Source organism: Mangifera indica, chromosome 1, assembly GCF_011075055.1.
Source record: "Mangifera indica cultivar Alphonso chromosome 1, CATAS_Mindica_2.1, whole genome shotgun sequence".
Lineage (NCBI taxonomy): Eukaryota > Viridiplantae > Streptophyta > Magnoliopsida > Sapindales > Anacardiaceae > Mangifera > Mangifera indica.
In genome coordinates this window covers 2,844,075-2,866,070 of record NC_058137.1, presented here as the reverse complement: position 1 = coordinate 2,866,070, position 21,996 = coordinate 2,844,075, and the positions used below count along the sequence as shown (strand labels likewise).

The 21,996-nt window shown below is 32.0% G+C and overlaps 2 protein-coding genes across 10 annotated transcripts; one reads left to right on the top strand and one right to left on the bottom strand.

Annotated features, from left to right (window-relative positions):
* Positions 1-1,129: 1,129 nt before the first annotated feature.
* LOC123195652 (syntaxin-71-like) lies at positions 1,130-5,852 on the bottom strand. The gene is made up of 9 exons (XM_044609473.1): positions 5,541-5,852; positions 4,970-5,095; positions 4,394-4,553; positions 3,525-3,610; positions 3,321-3,389; positions 3,197-3,241; positions 3,045-3,107; positions 2,864-2,940; positions 1,130-1,333 (listed from the first exon to the last, which is right to left on the bottom strand). The coding sequence occupies exons 1-9, from the start codon at positions 5,694-5,696 to the stop codon at positions 1,318-1,320; spliced, it is 798 nt and encodes a 265-aa protein (XP_044465408.1). The 5' UTR covers positions 5,697-5,852; the 3' UTR covers positions 1,130-1,317.
* Positions 5,853-11,548: 5,696 nt separating this feature from the next.
* Positions 11,549-21,050, top strand: LOC123212184 (probable E3 ubiquitin-protein ligase ZFP1). Of its 9 annotated transcripts, none has more exons than XM_044631268.1 (8): positions 12,735-12,848; positions 13,207-13,892; positions 17,907-18,059; positions 18,591-19,337; positions 19,410-19,822; positions 20,301-20,399; positions 20,490-20,627; positions 20,745-21,050. In XM_044631268.1, the coding sequence occupies exons 3-8, from the start codon at positions 17,960-17,962 to the stop codon at positions 20,889-20,891; spliced, it is 1,644 nt and encodes a 547-aa protein (XP_044487203.1). In that variant the 5' UTR covers positions 12,735-12,848; positions 13,207-13,892; positions 17,907-17,959; the 3' UTR covers positions 20,892-21,050. The 9 variants fall into 9 exon arrangements, with proteins under 9 accessions (XP_044487187.1, XP_044487250.1, XP_044487203.1 ...); XM_044631299.1 differs by lacking the exons at positions 12,735-12,848; positions 13,207-13,892 and adding exons at positions 16,998-17,113; positions 17,350-17,461; XM_044631260.1 differs by lacking the exons at positions 12,735-12,848; positions 13,207-13,892 and adding exons at positions 17,019-17,113; positions 17,350-17,470.
* The last annotated feature ends 946 nt before the right edge of the window (positions 21,051-21,996 follow it).

Below are 21,996 nucleotides of genomic sequence, written 5' to 3'. Positions count from 1 at the left end.
TTTAATTATATAGTAACACATCAATTATACACATAATTTCATTAAATAAATAAATAAATAAATATATATATATATACACACACACAAAATTTTCTTTTGGCAAGCTATAGTTCATATATTCCTAATTTCACGTTGCTTTGGAGCTGAGTTTCTCTCACATCTTATCAAATCCTATAATTAAAAAGGAGAGGCAAAAAAGAAAACCATTTGATAGAAATGTTTTCGAGCTGCTCTTGGTCATGTTGATGGGTTTTGTGCTTGATAGAAATGTCAAAGGATTTAGCCCAAGGTTTATTACATTTTTAAATTGATACATTTTAACTATTGAAAACACTATAAGAAGTTTGTCTTTATCATTAAACGTCTTTGTCTGATAACAAAGATGAGGAGAAGATGCCATAAAAGGGGAATAAAAAATCAACCAATGATAACATTGGAAAAAATAGAGGGAGAAAAGCAAAAAAACTTTTAGAAGAATTTGTAATATTTCAAAATTTAATGCTAAAAAAAATTATTAATTTTTTAAACTTAAAAAAAATAATAAATAATATTAATTGATGTCATTAATTTTAACCGTTTACATATAAATATTTAAATTTTAAATAATTAAAGAATATTAACATGGGAATATAACTAACTTTGGGTGGGAGTAAGTCCTTCAGCCTAATAGAAACTCTAATTTTTGAACCAGTCCACCCTTTCGGGCTTTGATTGTTTCGTGTATAATTACAGTAACTGATATTCCTGAAACCGTCATCCTTATGCTATTCGTTGAGAATATCCTTATGTTTACGCTATTCGTGCGTGCCAAAACAGGCATAGCCCTCTGTTTTAGCTCATTCACACAGAGTTGCATAAAACTTGTTTAGTTAGAGTGTCCTTCGTCCCAAAGTTCTGTTTATTTATGAACATCCCGACAATAACTAATAAATGTTTTAACTAAAAGCTCAAAGAGTATACCGACCATCTACCAAACACATCCTCTTATTTCACAAACCAAATTTATTTCGCATCCTCGATGACATCTGTTTTGTCGATGGGAGTTTCAAATATGTTGGCTTAATCGAATTACAATCAGGAAAAATTATGATCTCGAACAATATAAACAAAATAAAAACAGGATGGCAAATTGGTTATCAACTGGCTTTGTTTAACTTTTTATATAGACAACAAGCATACATCGTTTTGAAAAAAATGTGTGCGGCATGTTCCGAATTTACCAGAGAAACCATATACAAAATCAAGCACCACAGTAAATCCTCAAAACTCAAAAAGATGCCAGAAAATGGAGCCACCCAAGCAACTCTTTGTATCATTTCAGTTCTTTAGCACACTGCAAATTGAGAACAAACCATCAGAATCAATTTCTATGGTCAATTATTAATGACAATGTTAAAGAAGACCACAATCATAATAAAGAACTAAATGACCCATTACTAATAGTTTCAACACAGATAAGTATTAGGATAACACTAAAATCTAAAGATGTTAAACTCTATCGAGCCAATCAACCGGGACAACTCTGAAAAATGAAGCATCTACACATATTCAGGATGCCTTATGGAGGAACTCTAGCCCAGACCCTCCAAGTAAATTCACCAGGTTCTAATTATCCTTCATTCCTTTCTATGTGTATAATATATAATTGATTATGGGGCATTCAGTAGTAACAAACGATGAAAAGAAAATTCCAATCTCTGGAAAATATTTCCATGGTTTGAGTGCCATCTTCCATTTTTCCTTGTACATCAACATAAACAAAAAGTAGAAGCAAGCAGAGGGTCGACTCCAATATTTCATCAACTTTCTGACAACAACAGTACTAAAACTGATATGAATGCCAATTATAATGCTCAAAGCCCTAATAAAGGAAAGGCATAGATGATAATGTAATGATGCAAAACAAGTGATTCAAAAGTTTGAAGACACAATGGGACCAACCAGAGGTAGGAAAATGGGCCCTGGGCCATTCCTAGGACTGTTGAGCCGTGGGCCCGGAACCTAGAGCCTGGACCAGTCCGTTTCCCTTCTTTTATAAACATATTTAGCCCCCTATGAGTATATTTCTCATATTTTATCAACCTGACATAAGTGTACAAAGTAATTATTAAAAAATTCAAAAAGAAAAAAAAGAAACAGGCCCTAGGACCCAAACTGGGACTGACTTGTCAGGGCCCATGGGTCAATCCCAGTCCAAGCCCTTCTATACAAAAAAGGGATGGTCCGGGCCAAACAGTCTAGGGCTGGGCATACCTTAGGAGCTCATTTTCCCACCTCTAATCTCAATACCCAACAATCCAACAATGGAAACATGACATGAATCTGATGGCCTCAATAATACAGCAATTTACACCAATAAGTCACATTCCATCCAAGGGAATAGCCCAACCACAATCAGATTAGATATAAACATCACCTTATGCAGGAAAATCAACTAATTCAAAACTAGATAACTATCCAAAGCACATATAACAAGACAATCTGAAGGCTGGAGAGACTAATAGAACCCATGCACCAAACATTAGTAAATATTAATAAAACATAGCAAATTCATATACCAAAGCTTCAATGATTTATGATAGGACATAGAATGGTGGCACAAGCAATTTTTAATAACAACCTACTTCATTGAAATCATAACCGCTTGTTCTAACATATTAACCAATCTCAGTCCAAATTTTTGGTTGTTCTATGCTACATTAAGACTTTAGCAATGCCTTATCATGAAGATCTAACTGAATGTTTATGCCGATTTGATAGATTCCTTGACATGTGGAATAGGTGAGAAAAATATTGCAGTGAACAAAACAATGACAGGCAGGGCACATGTATTTAAGCTATTATGAAAGAGGAAAGAGCTTACTTGTATAAATAGGCTGCAATTCCCAGAATTATGCACAACAGAATTATGTCAATACAGAAATTGCGACTGGACCGCAGCTGGAATAGGCCCAAAGCAACGTTAGATCCAGCTAAGAGACTTACATATGAAGACAACCAAAAACAGATTGAAATCAAAACTTCATTAAATTGCAGGTCATCACCTGGTTAACAGTATCTTTAAGTCTAACATTGGTATTCTTAAGATCAGCTGTTGCCCGATCCACCTACAAAGACGAATGAATAACATAAACATACACTATATATTCCATAAGGGGCAGTGGTTTGAAAGAATAGGACATAACAACGTTCTCACCTTAGTGTCAATTTCATCCATCAATGGAACTTGTCTATCGAATTCCTGCACATACCAACAATATAGTGAACTAAAACACGTGAATATTGCAAATGAGCTGGCAGTTTCATTCAAGCCTGCACACCTCATTCATATCATGGGCCATGTTCTTCAAAGTATCAAGACCTTCTGAAATCATATCCAAACCTTGATCCTGAAGGAATGTCAAAATAGATTAAATTCACAAATGATGGTTAAAAAGGCAGAACATATAACTTAAATCATGCATGCTTTCTTCTAATTTAAAAACCAAGCCAAAAGAAACTGTATGCCAAGATCTGTAACTTGCCTGCTTTATTTTACGCATTTCAAACTCCTGCCTGAATTGACTAGACTTTTCACTTTGCTGAAAGTATTCATCATCAAACCTCCCATCTATATAGTAAACATAATAGATGTAAGACCGTAACTAGCAGCAATAATAAACTATATGATTCCCATATAGACTATCAATCCATCATAACCCCCACATGAAGTTGGCTTCAGTTGATATAACACTATAAATGAATTCATATATTAAGCAGATATAATGGCCTACATTATATAAGTAGAGCTCTTTCCCAAGTATTCTCCTTAGCCTTTTTCATTCATCCCTTTCAGTGAATAAAAGTGCTTCTCAGCGTCTTCAGTGAGCAACACATGTTCTTTTTTATTATCATTTTTTTAATGTAACTGAATACATTTTCCATATAATCTAAGCTTAATTATTTATTGCTATAAAAAAGGGTATAAGGCAAAACCAAACAAAAAAATAACTCAAATATTTAGCTAAAGTTCCAATCAATTCAATTTTTAATGCTTACCGAAAAAACAAAAGCAAAAGTAACACTAGTTTTAGGACAGTGTTAAGATCTTAATCATTGACTCACAACCCATGTAAAAGATTTTACTTCTTCAAATTTGACCCACACTGGCTTTGGTTAAATCCAAAATTCTAGTAATACTTTCCATCCATTCAGCACAATAATCAACATTAGATGGTACATTGATCGCACAAGTGTTTGATTTGTATGAGGGCAGTGAGAAGCATTTTTCTTACAAAGAGGGAAAAATTACTAGGGGTATATCTAGAATTGCTTCAACATAAAGCCAATACAGCTACTCAATACTTTAGATTCCAGATCTGTACATAAAATCTGAATAAATTAAAAAAAATACCTGAATCGATTTTGATTTCAGTACGAGAAGCAGACGCTGACCAACCTCCACTTTGTTTGGGAGCAGCTGCAGTTCCGTCTGGTATAGCTTGGATCCTATCAGGCAATGCAAGAACCATATCATTACGAGCAGCAAACTCTTCTGTTGAAAGCCCTTTAACCTGTAAAGACAAAGTAAAAATCAGAAAAATTAAAAGGTAAACTTAATAAAGTATTATTTGGTATACTAGAGATCCTGTCAATTCATTCAATTACAACAGACTAAATAGATTTACTTCCCCTTGAACAGCATTTCACTTGAGTAAAGAATAAATGGTGGTGTTTCAAATCTACTTCACCATAATGCACCCATATGGCTACTTATAAGTAAAAGGAACATGGACAACAGAGATAGATGTATGTCTACATTATGAATATACAAGCAATCTGCTGTTCAAAAATCCAGACGAATTTAATATAAATGAAGGGGTAAAGCCTTAGGTGTTTTCTTCTCCAAGGAAAGTTCTAAAACATTACAATAAATAAAGCAATACAAATAAAAAATTTTAGAGAAAAAACAAAAATAGTGAATATCAACCCTTTTCATAGCCAGTCTCTGCAACTTTGGAACCTCTTCCAGCAATCGTGCCTTAGTTCGACGAATCTCAGCATTCAATGCAACTGCAGATGCCCTATTTTTCTCCTTTGAAGCAGCCTCCGATTTCTGCAGATCAAATCCTCAAATTTTAGAAAACCAAAAATAAAATAAAATTAGCAAACCCTAGCTCTGCTTCAAAAATTCACCAAATTGTGGTTTTAAAAAAACACACCATAGATCTCAAACCAACTCTAAAACCTCATATACTACTAAAATGACTTAAATTGACGTAATTGAGAACTAATCCAGAATTAAAACTTATATATCATCCTATTTGAAATTTTATCCAGAGTATTTCAAATAAATACGAATAAATGTACGAAATAATAATCACTAGCTAAGTACAAAACCGCAGATCTCTAATTAACTCTAACTCAGCAACTAAACAGCCTTCAAATTTAAATGCAATTTCCCCTTATCTTGCTAAATATGACGGTCAAATCATCAGATTTGACATTGTCTAAAACGTTCTACTTTAAAACCAGAGATAACAGAAAGAAAGATAAGAGACCTCAAGAGTGGCTTCGATGTCAGCTTCAACGGCACCGTACAGGCGAGCAAATGCATCGTCGCCGGAGACATTGGAATCCTTCTGCTTTTCGATGTCGTATTTGTCGTACTTTTTGCAGATCGCGTCTACCCTCGTTAGAATGTCGATCACACTCATTTTCTATTTGCTCTTTTTGCTTTAACGTCACTCTAAAAGCACTCAATTTTTGAGAGGAACAAGAGAATAATCGAAGAGAAGGGAAGGATTTAAGTTCAATTTTTTTTTTTTTCCAGTTTAAGTTATTACAGTCTTGCTGGTGCTGCCAACGACACAAGAATAGAAAATCTCCAGCGTAGCAGGTTACCGGCTACCTACTTAATTTGTTATTTGTATGAAGTAAAAACAATTTCTTCTACTAGACGCGTGGCAGGCTTTCTATGACAAGTCGTTGACATGCATTTTGAAAAGGCACTATTTTCCATCCTAATTTCAGTACAATCTCACAGTCATATTAATTAAAATTTAAAAATTCAAATAATCAAAATTATTTTATTAAAAAATAAATAAATAAATTTATTATTTTATTATTAATATAAAAAATATATATAATACATTATTTTTAAAAAATTTTAAAAATTTAAATTTAAATCTTTATTTAAAGTTTTTAAATTTTAAAAAATAATATTTTTTAAAAATTAAAAATTTATTTTTAACTATTTTCCGACTATTGACAATCTTTTTTTAAACCCAAAATTGTCACTATCTTTTTCAAAAATATCTTATTATTTTAAATTGTCTAAATTAAATGAATCTAAATAGTTTGTTTAGGATGATAAAGTTGTCATATTATCCAAACGAAACGTTCTGAATAAGAATTATTTTGAATCATTTTTCATTAAATTGGTAATTATTTTTAAAGTACATTTATTTTTATGGTTATGTGACTCATCCTAAAACATAGTTTAAAATTTAAATAATATGATATTATGTGTAAATAAAATAATAATTTGTTAAATGAAAATGCTAATATCGTCCCGAGTAGGTAACTATTAATCAGAAGAAAAAGCTGAGAGGAGCGTGGCTGTGTAGTTAAACAACTTTATATCAATCAAATAAAATTATACATATAAATAATAATTATAATTTTATATATAATTAATAATATATTATGTGATTAAATATTTTTAAATTAAAAATAAAATTATATAATAATATATAATTAATTATATACAAAATTTACAAACCCCATTACATTATCACCCAACTTTTGAGTTGTTTAATGATAATTTTATGGTGGGGATTCCAAATTTCCAACTACAAATATAATAAAGTTTTGATTTGGCTACATAAAAACAAGAAATGCGCCCACATTTCTTTGATAATGGCGTGAAGTTTGTGGGCGAGTCTCATGCGTAATCCCACCTATAAATCAAGAATGCTTATACCTTACGCCATCCAGTTACAATTAAATTGTCAAATTGGCTTCTGAATTGGGCATTAACAAATTAATTAGTAGCTGTCCTTGATTTTTTTTTTTTTTAATTCAGGATTTATTATGTAGTTGGTGGGTGAATAGCCATTATGTTTTGAATCTATTTTGAAGTGTGGTTGTTCTGATTTTAAAATTAATTTCCATGATCTTATATATTTTTATTTAATGTCTTTATTATTGCATAATATGACAGAGAATTTGATGCATTTATACAACAAATATTTATCACGGAATAATCATTGTGCCCCAGCACTTATGGATGGCAAGCGGACTTTGATGTAAATCGAATTGGTTTAAGCTCAATTTGATTAAACTATAAATGCATCTCTTTTAAGTGAGTGAGAGTTTAAGGGGTGTTATATTGTTGAACTTGAATTTAGGTGATATTTTGTTTGTCAAGTTCATAAACCCAAGGAAGCTCCATTCGAAATAATCAAAATGATATTATATTGATTAATACGTATTAAACAACGTTATTTTGGTATATTTGTGTAACTATATCAAACTATTATAGTTAAATTCAAACTTGATTTAAGGAGAGTTTGTTGAGTTATAAGGTAAGCTTGTACTCAATTTCCTTGAGCCAAGTAGTTCCAATCATGTAACCCTAGCATATAAACACAAGATCATCTCTGATCATTAAACTTAAAATGTCCAAAAACTCTTAAAAGGAAAAACAAGAACACAGAGAAAAAAGATGAAGAGAAAACTTTATCAATTCCAAAATATTGAGTACAATATTTTCCTTTAATGTATGAGTTAAGTAATAATTTTTCATGTTTGTGGATATTCGAAAGGTGATGAGTCGATCAGAACATAGAGATCCTATTAAAAACATGTATGATACATAGATCTCATGGAACATGAATAAGATATCAAAATTTCGTAGAGTTAGATATTTATGTTATTCATGAAAACATATTTTCTCATGATAATTTTGAAAATATATATTTTCTAAAAAATTTATCATGATGGAGCACCCACAAGATAATTTATGCACTCATAAAAAAGTATTATACTCATAGAGAAAATAACTTGTTCACCATATGCACCCGTAAAAGGGAATGCTCCCACAAAAGGGTGTTATCCAAAGTCTCTTGATGTGCACTTATGAAAAATGGTTAAAATAAATTCATACATACTGTAAATTGTAAGAGCTTATGAGATTTTCATGGTCATAATATTGAATTATTATCACAATATCATTCGAGTGACACAAAGATACGATGTTTTATAAAAATAATGTTTTCGAGAAAATTATTTCACCAATGAATTTTAAATGATATATTTATATATATATTTGGATTAAGAATTGAGTCTCATATGAAACTGGACTTGGCCAATTGTGACACATAGTGTTACACTCACATCGAAGTCAACCTTTGTTGTATGCCAATGCATGCCGAAGATCGCAACATTGGGCACACCCAAATGGCTTCCTATGTCCAACCCCAAATGCCATGAAGAAGATTAGTGTGATACAAAAAATTTGGTTATTCAAACTGGGAATAAGATTTGATTTAATTTAAATTTTATAAATAAGAAAACACTTAAAGAGTAAAATTATGTGTACTTCCTATCCTAGCTAGTAAAAATACGAAAATGAAAAAAAATAGTATATAAATTATACTAACATAATATGGTGAATAATAAAAAATATGTTTGTAAAAAAAGTCTCTAAAATTTGCATATGGAAAAAATATAAAACATATATATATGGATTTAATATGACACATCGTTAATAATATGTTTCAAAAATATGATAATAACATAATAATTTTAATACTATTCACGAATCTCCTATTAAAAATCAATATAACAATTCAAATATAAAATATTTAATTAAGTATTAAACTTAATATAATATAATATAATATATAATTAAAATTTTTTATACAATAAGTAAAATATCAGTCAGTTGAAAAAAATAAACAAATTAATTAGTTTGGATTTTAGACTTTTGATCAAAGTAAATTTTTGTATAAGCTACAAATGAGAGAAATGTAAAATTAGGGATGAAAATTAGGGCAGAAATGTTGTTAAGTCTTTTTTAAATGGTAGTGGTATTTTCATATATAATTGCAAAAATAAGAGACAATTTTATATTTTAAGTTTAGTCAAAAATTAGAAAATATGACAAAAATATGATAAACGTAAAGTATGATGTATAATTTGTATTTAATATGAGAAAAGCGTAAAATATATATTTAATATGTTTTGGGTTAAAAAATATTTTTGAATGTATTTAACATACGAAAAATATGATAATATAAATAATATGTAAATTATATATATATTTATTAACTAGATTTTCAAAATGATTACTAATTTATTTACTTTTAGAAGTAAGGTGTCATGAAATGATTAAATTAAATTATTCATTATTTAAACTCATCCATTACGTACCTAGATTTGTGTTAGATAATTGAGTTGGGCCACTTGTTAAAATGTGTTAGGTCCACCATCATCATTCATGACCATTCACTCCAACTCTCCAAGTTGTATTCCATCTTAAATTAATAAGTGTTCTATCAAGAGATAAGAGAGTATTTAGAACAAGTTTAATTACTTAATCTACTTCATTAAAAAATTAATCAAGGAGAGGAGACGCATCTACTTTTTCCCATTTGAAAACACCTTACACCGAAATATCGACTTGTTTGGCAAGTAAACTCATTGCAATTTACAAAAGTTTAAATGGAAAATCCATAGAGTTTGGTTTTCAATTTTTAATTATAAACTTTCTCTCTCAACAACCACCGTCAGCCTCCTCTATCCACACTTAGAATTCTGGTAGAATTTTTTTTTTTTTAAACTTTAAATAGCGTGGGCCAATGTTTTTATGATCAGGTCTGACATTAATTAAAAAGATAAGATAGTTTGGTCCAATTAATAATTAGATAATTTGATCAATAATAAATTATATATTTATTTAAAAATAATATTAAAAATAATTTTATATAATTTATTATAAAAAATGTATGTTTCTACCATTTCAACAATCACTTGTTCTGTTTCATGGTATGTATAATATTCACTCTCAATAATTACATACAAATGTGTAGAACATAGAAATACAAGATGCTCATGACATGTATATCGAGTGTAATTTATCCATTAAGAGAATACAAGGTGCCGGATGGAGAGAACACCCAAGGAAGAAACTTAGTAGGGGGAAAATATAATATTTTAAAATTTAATTTTGAAAATAATTATTAATTTTTTAAATAAATAAAATTTTATTATTTTTAATATATCATTATTTAAATAATAATTTTATTTTCATAATTAATTGATTTGATTAATTTAAATTGTTTTTGGATAAAAATTTAAATTTTTAATATTTAGCGTATTGAATGAGAATAAGGGTGGATTTAAGTTGGACATAGCCTAAGTACCCTTTGGTTCGAATTCAACTAGAATAGAAAATGGTCTAGCTCGACTTAAGTTCAATTTGGATAAAAAAAGTTCGGCTTAGTTTGATTCGATTTTATAGTTTGAATAAATTGTTCAAATTCGTAGTTTGATTTGACTTGAATTAATGATTCGAATTGACTATTCAAATGTATGGCTCAGATTCGTAACTTGAGTTTATGGTTCATTGATAAAATAACATCGTTTTACCAAAATAATATTCAAAATTTCTTATTCAAGCTGAACTGACTCATGAATTTGAACTACCAATTTGAGTTAATTCAAGTTATAAATTTAAATCGAATCAAATCATGAATTTAAATAAGTAATTCAAATATTGAATTTGAGTTAAATTTGAGTCAAACTGAGTTTAATATCCCTTAGCTCAAGTTTGACTCAAATTAAAAAATAAGTTAAATCTTTTAGTTTAAATTTGATTTAAATTTAAATTAAATAAATTTAAACTAAATTAAATCGAATCAAATCAATTTTCAAAATCAAACCAACCAAGATCATGTCCCAGCCTAGGCGGAAATAAGCCTTTTGTCCAAAGAAAATAATAAAATAAAAATAAAATAATCGTTTACAAAATTAGATGAGATGTCAAAAGTGGAAGTGGCGTTTCTTGAAGCACAACTTCCACGTTGTTACCTATAACAGTTTCACGTTTCTTTGCGTGTCCAGATAGCATCCAAGAATAAGTTGAACTTGTCTACAAAACCAGCGCTGTAAGTTACGCGTGGCGACTGCCCTCCTCGCGTTCGTGGCGCTGGCGCCGAGTGAAGCACAATAAGACGCCCATAGCCACATCACCCACCTTTCTTATTTTCTATCTTCCTGGCTACCATGATTGCATTGCATTAACCGTAAAGCTCACGTCCAATGCACAACCCATCATAATCATTTTTTTTAATTTTCAACACTTTGAAGATATCCTGAAGATAGTTTTGGAAAATTTATCCTTTTTTTTTTAATATGGTATTTTGTCAAATTGTTAATTAAATTAATAACGGTCTTAATATATGAATTAATTTATTTAAAATTGATTATCAGTAAATAGTAAATGCTACCGTAAATATAAAGATAATACGGATTCTATCGGTAGCCGGTGTCGGTGGGAAGAGCTGCCAATTTTCTCGCCCTCTTATTATTTTATTTATACGGACATAGCTTTATTTCCATTGCCTTTCTTCTTAGAACAGACTTCTAATATCTCTCTAAAACTCTTGCTTTGATTCATTCTTCTCCTGCACGGCCCTGTGATCACTCTTGCAGGCATGATAATTCACAAAAGTTTTTTCTCTGAATACATGTGGTTTTGTTACGCATGTGTATTTTTGGTTGATCGTTATTTTATTTTATTTTATTTGTATTTTGTTTATCGTCTTTCCGGTCGGTTGCGTGATAGATTTCATGATTTCTATCTGATCCTTTGATGTTTGGTGTCATATTTGTGGTTTTCAGTTTTTGAGTGTTGCATATCGATATTTTTGGGTGATTTTAAGGTTGATTAACATCGTCATGTTTTGTTGCTGAAAGATGGTTTAGATTATGTAAATGGTGGTTTATCTTTCTCATTCGTGGTTTAAATTGGGATATACTAGTGCGAATATTCTATTGATGATTGTTGTAACTGTATGTGTGTTATGCGGTGGAGACCTTTGCCTTAGATTTTGTTTTGTGCTTGGGTTGACGTGGATTCAATTATTCAAATCCGTTTTAGAAACTTGGTTACATCATCTGCTAATTTGACCATATGTGTCAAATCTGATTTTACTATAATGCTAAATTATTTTGCTTTGTAGTTAACTAATTGTCAAAAGATACCAGTGATGGGATTCCTACGGGTCATTTATTTTATTTTCTGTCAACTATTTCTTTAATTTGGTTATTTTCCATGGTAATTGTTCTTCAGTTTTCACTTATATCCATAGGTGTTTCTAGTTGTTGAAATTTTGCAAATTATTAGTATTATCTAAGAAAATATGAGAAACCACAGCTTCTTTCTTAATCTTTGAAAACACCTCAATGCTGCCTTGTGTTAGGTTTTGGTTACTGAATCAGTTCACTGAATGAATAATGGAATGAAATTTTAAAAAGAATCCCCACCAAGATTACTCCTATTCTATAAGAAAATGTATATCAATTTAGTTGTGGGATGCTAGTTTTTTAGCTCTTGTTTATTTTAGCTCAATATATGCCAAATTGCTGATTGTTGGTTGAGTGACTATTAGCAAATAGCCTTGCTCCTAGCTTTACTTCAAGATTCCATTAGCATCAACTAGGTTTAGATCGTTTCCATTATGCAGGTCTAGGGGCTCTGCTGGTGTGTTAATATTGCTCACATGTCTTGAGTTTGAACTCAAGAGTGAATGTTTACTAATTTTGGAGGTTTTGGAAGGATAGCAAGTCTACAGCAGCAGGTGAGAAGTTTTGATGTCCTAAGCTATCTGTTGTATCCATCTAATTGCTTTTCCAAGAAGCAAGAAATGCATACATTTAAATCGTTGTAGTTTGTGGCCCATGGTTTAGTATGTCAATAAGATTATCTTCTCTTTACATTTCTTCCAGTCGCATTATCTTGTCTTGTCTTTAGTGCAGTCTCACATGGATATTAAATCTTCATTCTCTTCTCACTAATTTTTTGGTTACTAAGTTACATATTATTTTTTAAGTTTGGTGATTACCCCTTAAACCAACCATGTGTACGATGCTGGAGTTGGTGAATGGTTTAGTTAGTCTTTTTTGTTTACATCTTCTGAATTGGAAATGGTGTTGCAGGCACTTTTTGGTCGATTGGGCTACTGACAAACAGATTTGAATTGGAATCCTGTGTTCCCTGAAGATTTAATTATCATATGTACAGCAATTTCAGAGTTTATTGAATTGGCCTCTCTCCATTAGAGAGCAAATAAATGGCACTAGAGATACTATTTCTAACTTAGGCCTTGTTCCTTGAAATTCAGTTCACAATGGGATCATTTATTGCACGGAATGGAGGTGGTAGTGGGGGGTAAAAGATTTAGAGATTGTGCTGAGCATGTCATGCTGTTTAGATCTCTTATTTTTAAGATGATATTTGGTACAGAGAATTTACCAAATATATAGGGATTAGCATTTAAATTACTCAACTCTATGGCCATTAAGAATCTAGTACTCAACTTCCTTTTTGTTTATGTACTGGTAGCTGAGGTTCAATGTGTGGCTACTACTATAAGCCAGAGCTGGTAGGGCTTGATGATGGATTGCCAAAATCTTTTTGCAAAGTGGATGTTTACTGGTTTATGTGCTGATTATCTTTTGGCCACTGTTACATCTTATACTGGAGGAATTTTTCAGTGGAGCTGAATTCATAGTATATAAAACAAACTTGGTGTCTTTTTGATGGCATTAAGCATATAGTGGATATTTTATCATGGGCTGAGGGTTGCTTTTGCTACTTTTTGGATTTATGGACGGATAATCAGGTGCTTATCTTACCTTTCTTGTGGCCTGCTGCATGTAAGAAATAATTACTAACTTATAGCGGCAACATGCTGATGCTCATATAACTGTAACGAAATAAATTCCTGGGGCATCTGGTTGATGCATCTGATGTTGGAGGTGGAAATCTTGTACTTCCAGGTTTTGTTCCAGAAGTAAATTGAATGATGATAATAATCATTTCCTAGATGCATGGCAATAAACTCCCCTTGTAGGAAGCTTGTTTGCTTGTTAATGAGGAGGGAAAATTAGGTCTGCTATTGACAAGATTTTTCTGTTGCTTGATATAAAAGGACTGTAGCTAAGAGTGGAGATTTGTGATTATTCCCATTGCATGTTAGAATTGTTTACTGACAGGACTCTATGTGAGAGAGGGAGAGAGTCATCTATGTCTGAACAGATTCTGTAGTCTTCTGCGGGCCTCATGTATCTTTTTGTAGGTTATGGGTAATTCCTGTAATTTGTATTTCAAAAAACACTTCGATTGCTAACTCTTCCAAGCTTTTTGCTTCAAAGAAAGCAGTAACATTTAATTTTTTTATGAGACATTCCCTTAATATTGAGGGTGGATTTATTGTAAGATTTGAAACTTTTAGTAATAGAAAGTTTGCAACTTCTAGCAATTTATATAGTTTGGTTATAGTGACTCATATTTTTAACTATTTTTGTAAATGTAGAAAAAAATGACATAAATTTTATTTCTATACCTTCTTTATTTATTTGTTTATTTTGGCTTAGCTATCTCTATTCTGAAGATTGATCACTAAATTTTCATTTTAATATTGGGTACTTTGTTCTCTTATAATTCATCTGTATCTTTGCTGTTCCCATCTGTTTATTTACTTCTGTATCATCCAAAAAGTTTCTCTTTAGAGCTAATTTTTTGTTTATATCTAAGAATATGATAGCGGGTGGGTGGGTGGTAACTTTGTTTGATTTTATGGGTGATGCATTAGGTAATTTAGTTAAGGGCATAATAATTTGTAGATGAGAGCTTATGGCTAATTTGATACAGATGAAATATATCTTTTTAACTATGATCTATTATGAACTGAATATAAAAATTAAGAGGATATAATTTTTATTCATCTTGTTGAAGCATAATGTGTTCTTGTCTCTTATCTTTTCATGGAGCACTTTTCAACTGGTTGCTATGATTAAATTATGCTATTTGACATGGGTTTTACTTATTGTGTTTATGAGTTGGTGTGTTATTGCATATATCAATTAATTTTTCTCTATTTGGTTATCTGAACATGGTTTTTATTCCCTTCCCAATTTTTTACTATAACTATATTCTAAAGAACAAAATTTAATATATTTTGGTTGTCATGTTCGAAATCCCTTCAATATTTGCATGAGAAATAATCTAGCACATGAAAAATTTATGCTTTCCTTTTAGTTGAATTTATATTTTCAAGTAATTGAAATATTTAACTTGCCATAAAAAACTGAAATTAAGTATGAGGGTAAAATTTGAAAAGGAACCAATTGGTCTAACGAAATACATAGTCATACACCTAATCAGAGAATCATTAAATAACATGAATACTAGAGACCATAATAGTTTACATGCGAAGATTGAAAAATATAACAGGTTACTGAGAAACTTAATTACTATGCTACAGAAATTGTAACTTGAGAAAAAGTTAGCTGACATATACTAATCATTTGGCTACGTTTGACCCTAGCCTGTGAGGCTATCTACTGTATCAGGAGTTATGTCCTTATTTCAAGAAAAAGTCTTTATAGTAGCATATATCTTTTCTGGTGTGTAAAGTTGATAGCAAAGTTTCCCTTGACTGGAAGAAAAAGAGTATTGGTTTACTTGGGGTTTGTATCCATACTAAAGTTAGAAAATGCTGTCCATTTCTGTTCTTCAAGGTCCATAGTTGCTTAATATGAGCTTTGGTCTAAAGCTAAAGTCGTGTTATTGTTTGTCAAAAGAAGTTACAACAATTACTTTGGGTATGATTACTCGCTTATAAATTGAGTTTTTTCATCCATCACTTATTGTCCTCCAGTTTTCATCTACATGATTTAGCACTACATAGGTGCTCTTAAATGATGTGCCCAAATCTTTTTTATGGAGATGCCTAACTCATAAAAACTGAGTGGATTTGTGTGCATCTTCCCAAGTTTAACATCAGTTGCTTCCCTTCTCAACCTTTTTTTCTCTCTATGTGTGTGTGCCCACATACTTTTGGACTTTTATCCTTTTTCAAGCGGTGATGAAACCACTCTATTGTAGTATTTGGTGTACTCAACATGGATTATCTTGGCTTGGATCATCTTTGTGTCAAAAGACATGATTGACATAATATGGCTCCATTCTATGGTGATATTCCAGCTACACTGTAGTTCAGTTACACTTGTGCTCTTTGGAAGTTACTCCAACCAATCGGTAATGGCTATAATGTTTCAGATTCCTTTTGAACTACAAGTGTTTCCCTTTCTTCTTATCCATTTGCATGAAGCTGTTGAGATTACTGATGAGTTATATATACTGTGTTTGAGGAGGCTATCTATCAGTGCTCCAACTTCCATCTTACATTTTATGTTAAGATTGCCTTAATTTTTTTTAATTGCTCTGATTTTTTTTCAGAGGTTCTAGTGAAATAAAAATAGAAAAAATGTTGATGTTTCAGAATTTGATGCCTATGAAGATGTATGGAAGTGTTTCCCCTTCTCCTTATCCATTTGCATGAAGGTGCTGCTACTATGTCGGCTTTCTAACAGTTGAACAGCTGATGAGATTATGCCTGTCGTTGCTTATAAGTGTGAACTTGAGCTCAGTTGCACTGTTGTATCTAATACATCCTTGTTCACTCCACTAGTGTTCCAGATCAATTGCTATTACAAAATTGGATCTTGTCACTTTGATCAATAGATTTCTGACATCCTGATCATTGGACAGGATACAATTATAAGTTTCCTAAACTCACTCTCATATATGTCTTTTTTTTTTTTAAAAGAAACATTATCAGTTCCATTCTTTGGTTTTGATTGTCTCTCTTATATAGGTGGATAGTAGTGAAAGGCTGTCCTATACTTCCACTGATTTTACTTACCAAGCCTTCATGCCAATGCATGATTAATTTTCATTTCAGCTGCAGGAAAAACATTGAAAATGTGTTATTGTTTAGTGAAAGGTTTGTAAATGGTGACATTATCAGTTCTCTTGCCATATTTGTTAGCACTCAAGGTATGGTCCTTCCTATGAGTAATCCTTTTCCAGATCCTTCTTCCTTTTCCCGTAGATCTTGAATCTCATCTCCCATTGAATTGTATGAGGAGTGTAGAGTGTGTACTTTGTGTCCAATAAAAAATATGTTTTTAATTATTTAATCTTACAATCCGTTCGTTCCTTCACTTTCACATTTTCTTATGGCCCTCAGAATTTGAAGGATCCATCTCTAGTTAACATATTGTTTTTTCCAGTTGAAGAATGAGACAGGCCACAATTTGTTCCAAAAGGCTAAACTGTGATTTTAGGACTGACAGCCTAACATGTGAGGTTGACATTCAATGCCTCAGTGTTGAAATGAGACAGGTTGATGTGGTAAAAAGTTGTTGTTGAACTTTATTGTTTATATAATCTGGATAGAGAAATAAAAATAGTTTATATAAATAGGTTTGTTTTCTTTTCAGTGAAAGTAGCTTGCAAGTCAGTTGTTGCAAATCCATTTCCAGTTGTAGGAACTATCCATCTGGAAATAATGTACTTATATTATCCTGAAATTTTTAATTTAGTTGAAAATAAGAAACAATTGCTGTAGTGACAAATATTGTCTGGTCTTCTAGTTGGAACCATACATGAACTATCTATAGGATGATATATTTTCTCTTTTTAAATTTTATATGTGATATAGAATGTTGAATTGTTTGGGTCAGATGCATTGAGGTGTAGAAGTGCTTTTTTTTTTTTTTTCCCTTTTTAATGTAAATGATTTGGCACTATTTTTTACATGTCTGAGATGCTTTTACCTTGTGTGCAGGCTGATTCTGAACCTGGGTATTTATTTTTTGGTGGCTACTAGGTGGCATAATTATGGGCCATAGACATTTATTAAGCTCTTCCCAGATGTTTGAAACTGGACCTGATCAGAATTGGAATCATATGCATACAGAACAACCTCATGCAAATATGGGTATTGTACTTAATAATGTCTTTTACCTGCACATTTGTTCTTTAGTGTTATATTCAACATTGTTTATTAGTGAATATGTTGTAGAATGGTTATGATGTTTCTATTTCTTACTGTGATAAACTTTTTTTTTCATTGGAATTATGAATTTACAAGGCAGCATATTTGTTCTCTTAGATAGTTTTTTCTTTTTGAATTTCCGTTACACAGCTCTAGCTATAACTTTGTGTTACTCCCTCAAGGTTGCCACATCTTAAATGACAATGCCTCAGTATGCCTATCAACTAATTGCCCTTGCAACATTGTGTAACTGATCAAACATTGAAAATTTAAACTTGTGAGGAATCAGACTATCTTGATCCTCCAACAAGGTGCCCTTTTATTGGTAATTTTGGGCATGATACAGTCTTGCAAGAATTTAAGACCTGTAATGTCATTTATGATTTCATATTGTGTATGATTATACATTATCTGTAGAGAACTGTGGACTATCTCTTTGACAAGACTTTCTGCTAATATTAGATTGTATTGCAGGCAGGGTTGGCACGGCAGAGAATGGTTCTTTCTTATATCCTGGGGAAAACATGTCTCTTGATGGAGTGCATTTTACTTCTCACTGGAACCCTGCACCAAGCTCAAATGGGTATACCTCTAGTCACAATAGTGAAATGCCACATTACCAACCAGATGGTTCCAGCCCTTCCTATGATCCTTTTCTGCATCGATCAACAGCCGATGGATCCTTTTATACAACACCAGTAAATTATGTTCATCATACTGCTTCTAATTATGATCAACAGACACTCCACAGCAGTGAAGGTGGTTTTGTTGGTCTTACCACGGGCAATGGAAGAGGGCCTCACAAGAGAAAAAGCCCTGGGGTCCCTTCAGTCTGTGAGAGAGGCAGCACAAGCAGATTCTACAATGCTGGAAGTTCCTCTGATCTCCCTCTACCTTCTGAAATCTGGCAGGAGAAACCAAATATGGATTACCAATCTGTGTCTTGGGATCGCAGTACTATAACTCCAAGTTATAGAAGTAATGCCCTAGCAATAAGGGGTGAGGGCTCTGTGAGGAATGTGAGAAGCCGTCCTGCACTTGATTTGGAACCCAATCTTGCTAGGGCACATTTATCAACCAATCCTTCCCACAGTTCTTATTCAGCAGGCTTACCCCTTGAGTCTTCTATCTCTATGGATCATTCAGTTCAGAATTCTAGTGCCTCAACTAGGGAGTGGGGCCATAATAGAATATCTTCTGCTCACGGGGTTCAGGTTTCAGGTAATTAATAGTACGTTATTCTGTTATATATGAATTCCTTCTCATTAATATGACTCATTTGGGAAATTGCAGATCCAAGTGTTTATAATCATGAGACCAATCACTCTCTTGTTGGAAGTAGTGTAGCAAATGCTTCTGTAGAGAGTGGGGCTTTTAATCATGATTTCATTTTGGGAAGAAATCTTGTTGCTCAAAGTTTTCATGGTAACTCAACTCAATCTGTGAGGGGTGTTCGCAGTAGCTATTCTCATCAGAGATCTGCCCCAACTTTTAGGGCTTCTTCAAGCGCTATGCGTGTAGGACATGTGGGATCTTCAGATGAGGGAATGCTGTTGGTAGCTGAAAGTTATTCCTCTGGACGTCCAAGGCCATTGTCCTCCTCAGCATGGCGTCCCAGTGATAGGAGTGGGAGACCAAGGATATTGCATGACAGATACCGATCACTGGCAGAAGAGCCAAGTCTCCATGAGCGATTTTCTTCTGAGGTACATACTTCTTGTGCAGGAATTTTGCTTTTTGTGCCACTTGATGGAATTTATGCATTGTCTACCATTTTGTTAGGAAAATCATCATGGCACTTTTTGAAACCACTGCATTCTTTCACTCAGATTGACTAGTCTAGTTTATTACTCATAATGCTTCCCATTGTAATCTTGTCTGGGTTTTCCTGGCTGCAAGTAGTGAGATGTAGTTAATAGAATGATCTGGTAGAATCTGAAATCAGGGACCTTGTAAAGCTAGATTGGTTGATAAATGTGCCCTAGCAAGATTGGGCATCAGCTGATGCATGTGCTCTACTTGGAACCTATCATCTTTGAATTCTATCTTGAAACTCAATGAAAGAGATTAATGAAGTTGATTGATAATTATAGTGACTGATGTTGAATATATTGCATTTGATTTTTTTTCAATTTGGTTACTGTCATTTGTTTCTGAAGGATATGCTTTGTTTATATTTTGCAGGGTTTTGTGATTGTAGACCGCTCAACCATGTACGGGCCGAGAAGTTTGGTCGATCAGCATAGAGACCTGAGGCTAGACATAGACAATATGACCTATGAGGTTATCATTACATTCTGATGTCAATTTCATTATTCCTCCTTTGTAATAATTGTTTGCTCCTAAAAAATATCAAATGATTGACCTGAGCAGGAACTACTAGCACTAGGGGAAAGGATTGGGTATGCAAGCACCGGGTTGTCGGATGATCTGATATCGAAGTGCTTGACAGAAACAATCTACTGTTCATCAGATCAAATACAGGAGGAGGGAACTTGTGTAATTTGCCTGGTATATCCAATCAAGTTTTTTTGGACCATTTGTAATGAAATTTCTGTGATATCTTAATAGATTTGCCTGTGCAAGTTGTAGTCTTTTAACCAAGTTTGTTTGTATTGTGATTGGCAGGAAGAATACAAGGATTTGGATGATGTTGGGACACTGAAAACATGTGGGCATGATTACCATGTAAGCTGCATCAAGAAATGGTTATCGATGAAGAACATATGTCCAATCTGCAAAGCTTCGGTGGTGGGGAATAGTAAAAAGGAGTAACTTATTTGTTCCTGTGGTTTATCATTTACCATTCTTGTACATACAAAAAATATTAAATGTATGTGGGGATCCCTTCTTACGAAGGAAACAATCGTTCATAACAAAAATTGTAAATTAAATGCTAGCCGACGTCAGTCCATTTGTTCTTCTTGGCTTCCATCTCAATTTTGTGAAGCCTTTAATTGTTACTAATGTTATTATGATCATGTGATCTTTAGGTGCCCTTAGTTAGAATGGTGCCATTTTTACAATGGGAAAAGATAAATGAAATAGACCAATTAGATAACAGTTTTAGTATATAAATCTTACCGATATGACTTGTAGAGACAATGGCAGCCGATATTAAAAAGGATCTTGTATATCAAATAATAATTGGATATGAGATTCAAATCTAGAGTAAATTACATATTTAGAAAGCATAATGTTTAGCTTTTAGAAAGTTTAAAAACTTAGTGATCGATTCTTAAAATTTACTAGAATTTTGCCCTGATCCTCTTGTTCATCAATACCATCATCTTATTGTGTCAGTTTCATCCATCCTCTTTCATTTTGATAAGAATTATTGCCATCAACAGCCTTCAATTGATCAAATCAAATCATCAAAGACTTTTAGTCAATCAATTTGTTGATCAATTAGATTATCGAAGAAAATATGTAAAAAAAAAAAAAAGGATTAGAGAGATAGCAGAAAAGAGAAATATAATAAAATTGATGATCATTTGAAAGTGAAAAAAAAAATCGTAAAGATAAATAAAAAAAATTAGTAGATTTTCATGTAATTTAAATATTTAAAAAATTAATTTTTTATTTTTGTTAATATGAGATTATATAATAATTTAAAAGATAAAATTATATATATATGACTATAATTTTACTTCTTAATGCTGTATTGTTTTTAATTATTAATATAGTTTAATTTTGGTTAAAAAAATCATTTTTATCATTTAGGTGGTAATTCTTACAAACCTTGGGTGGGTATATGTAATTTACCCTCAAATCGTAACGTTCACGCCACCTCTCAGTCACCTCCAATTGGAAAAAACCAAGAAATTGGAAAAGTAAATGGTGGAATGAAGGTTCTAGACCGTTCAAATAAAGTAGTCAA

What these genes read in the sequence shown, in the direction of transcription:
- LOC123195652 (XM_044609473.1), bottom strand. Translation starts at nt 5,696, where the DNA reads ATGAGTGTGATCGACATTCTAACGAGGGTAGACGCGATCTGCAAAAAG. An exon ending in ACATCGAAGCCACTCTTGAG is followed by an intron (nt 5,096 to 5,540) that starts GTCTCTTATCTT and finishes TTTGATCTGCAG; the next exon opens with AAATCGGAGGCTGCTTCAAA. An exon ending in TTAAAGATACTGTTAACCAG is followed by an intron (nt 2,941 to 3,044) that starts GTGATGACCTGC and finishes GGCCTATTCCAG; the next exon opens with CTGCGGTCCAGTCGCAATTT.
- LOC123212184 (XM_044631252.1), top strand. Translation starts at nt 17,960, where the DNA reads ATGGGCCATAGACATTTATTAAGCTCTTCCCAGATGTTTGAAACTGGA. An exon ending in ACAACCTCATGCAAATATGG is followed by an intron (nt 18,060 to 18,590) that starts GTATTGTACTTA and finishes ATTGTATTGCAG; the next exon opens with GCAGGGTTGGCACGGCAGAG. An exon ending in ATGAGCGATTTTCTTCTGAG is followed by an intron (nt 19,823 to 20,300) that starts GTACATACTTCT and finishes TATATTTTGCAG; the next exon opens with GGTTTTGTGATTGTAGACCG.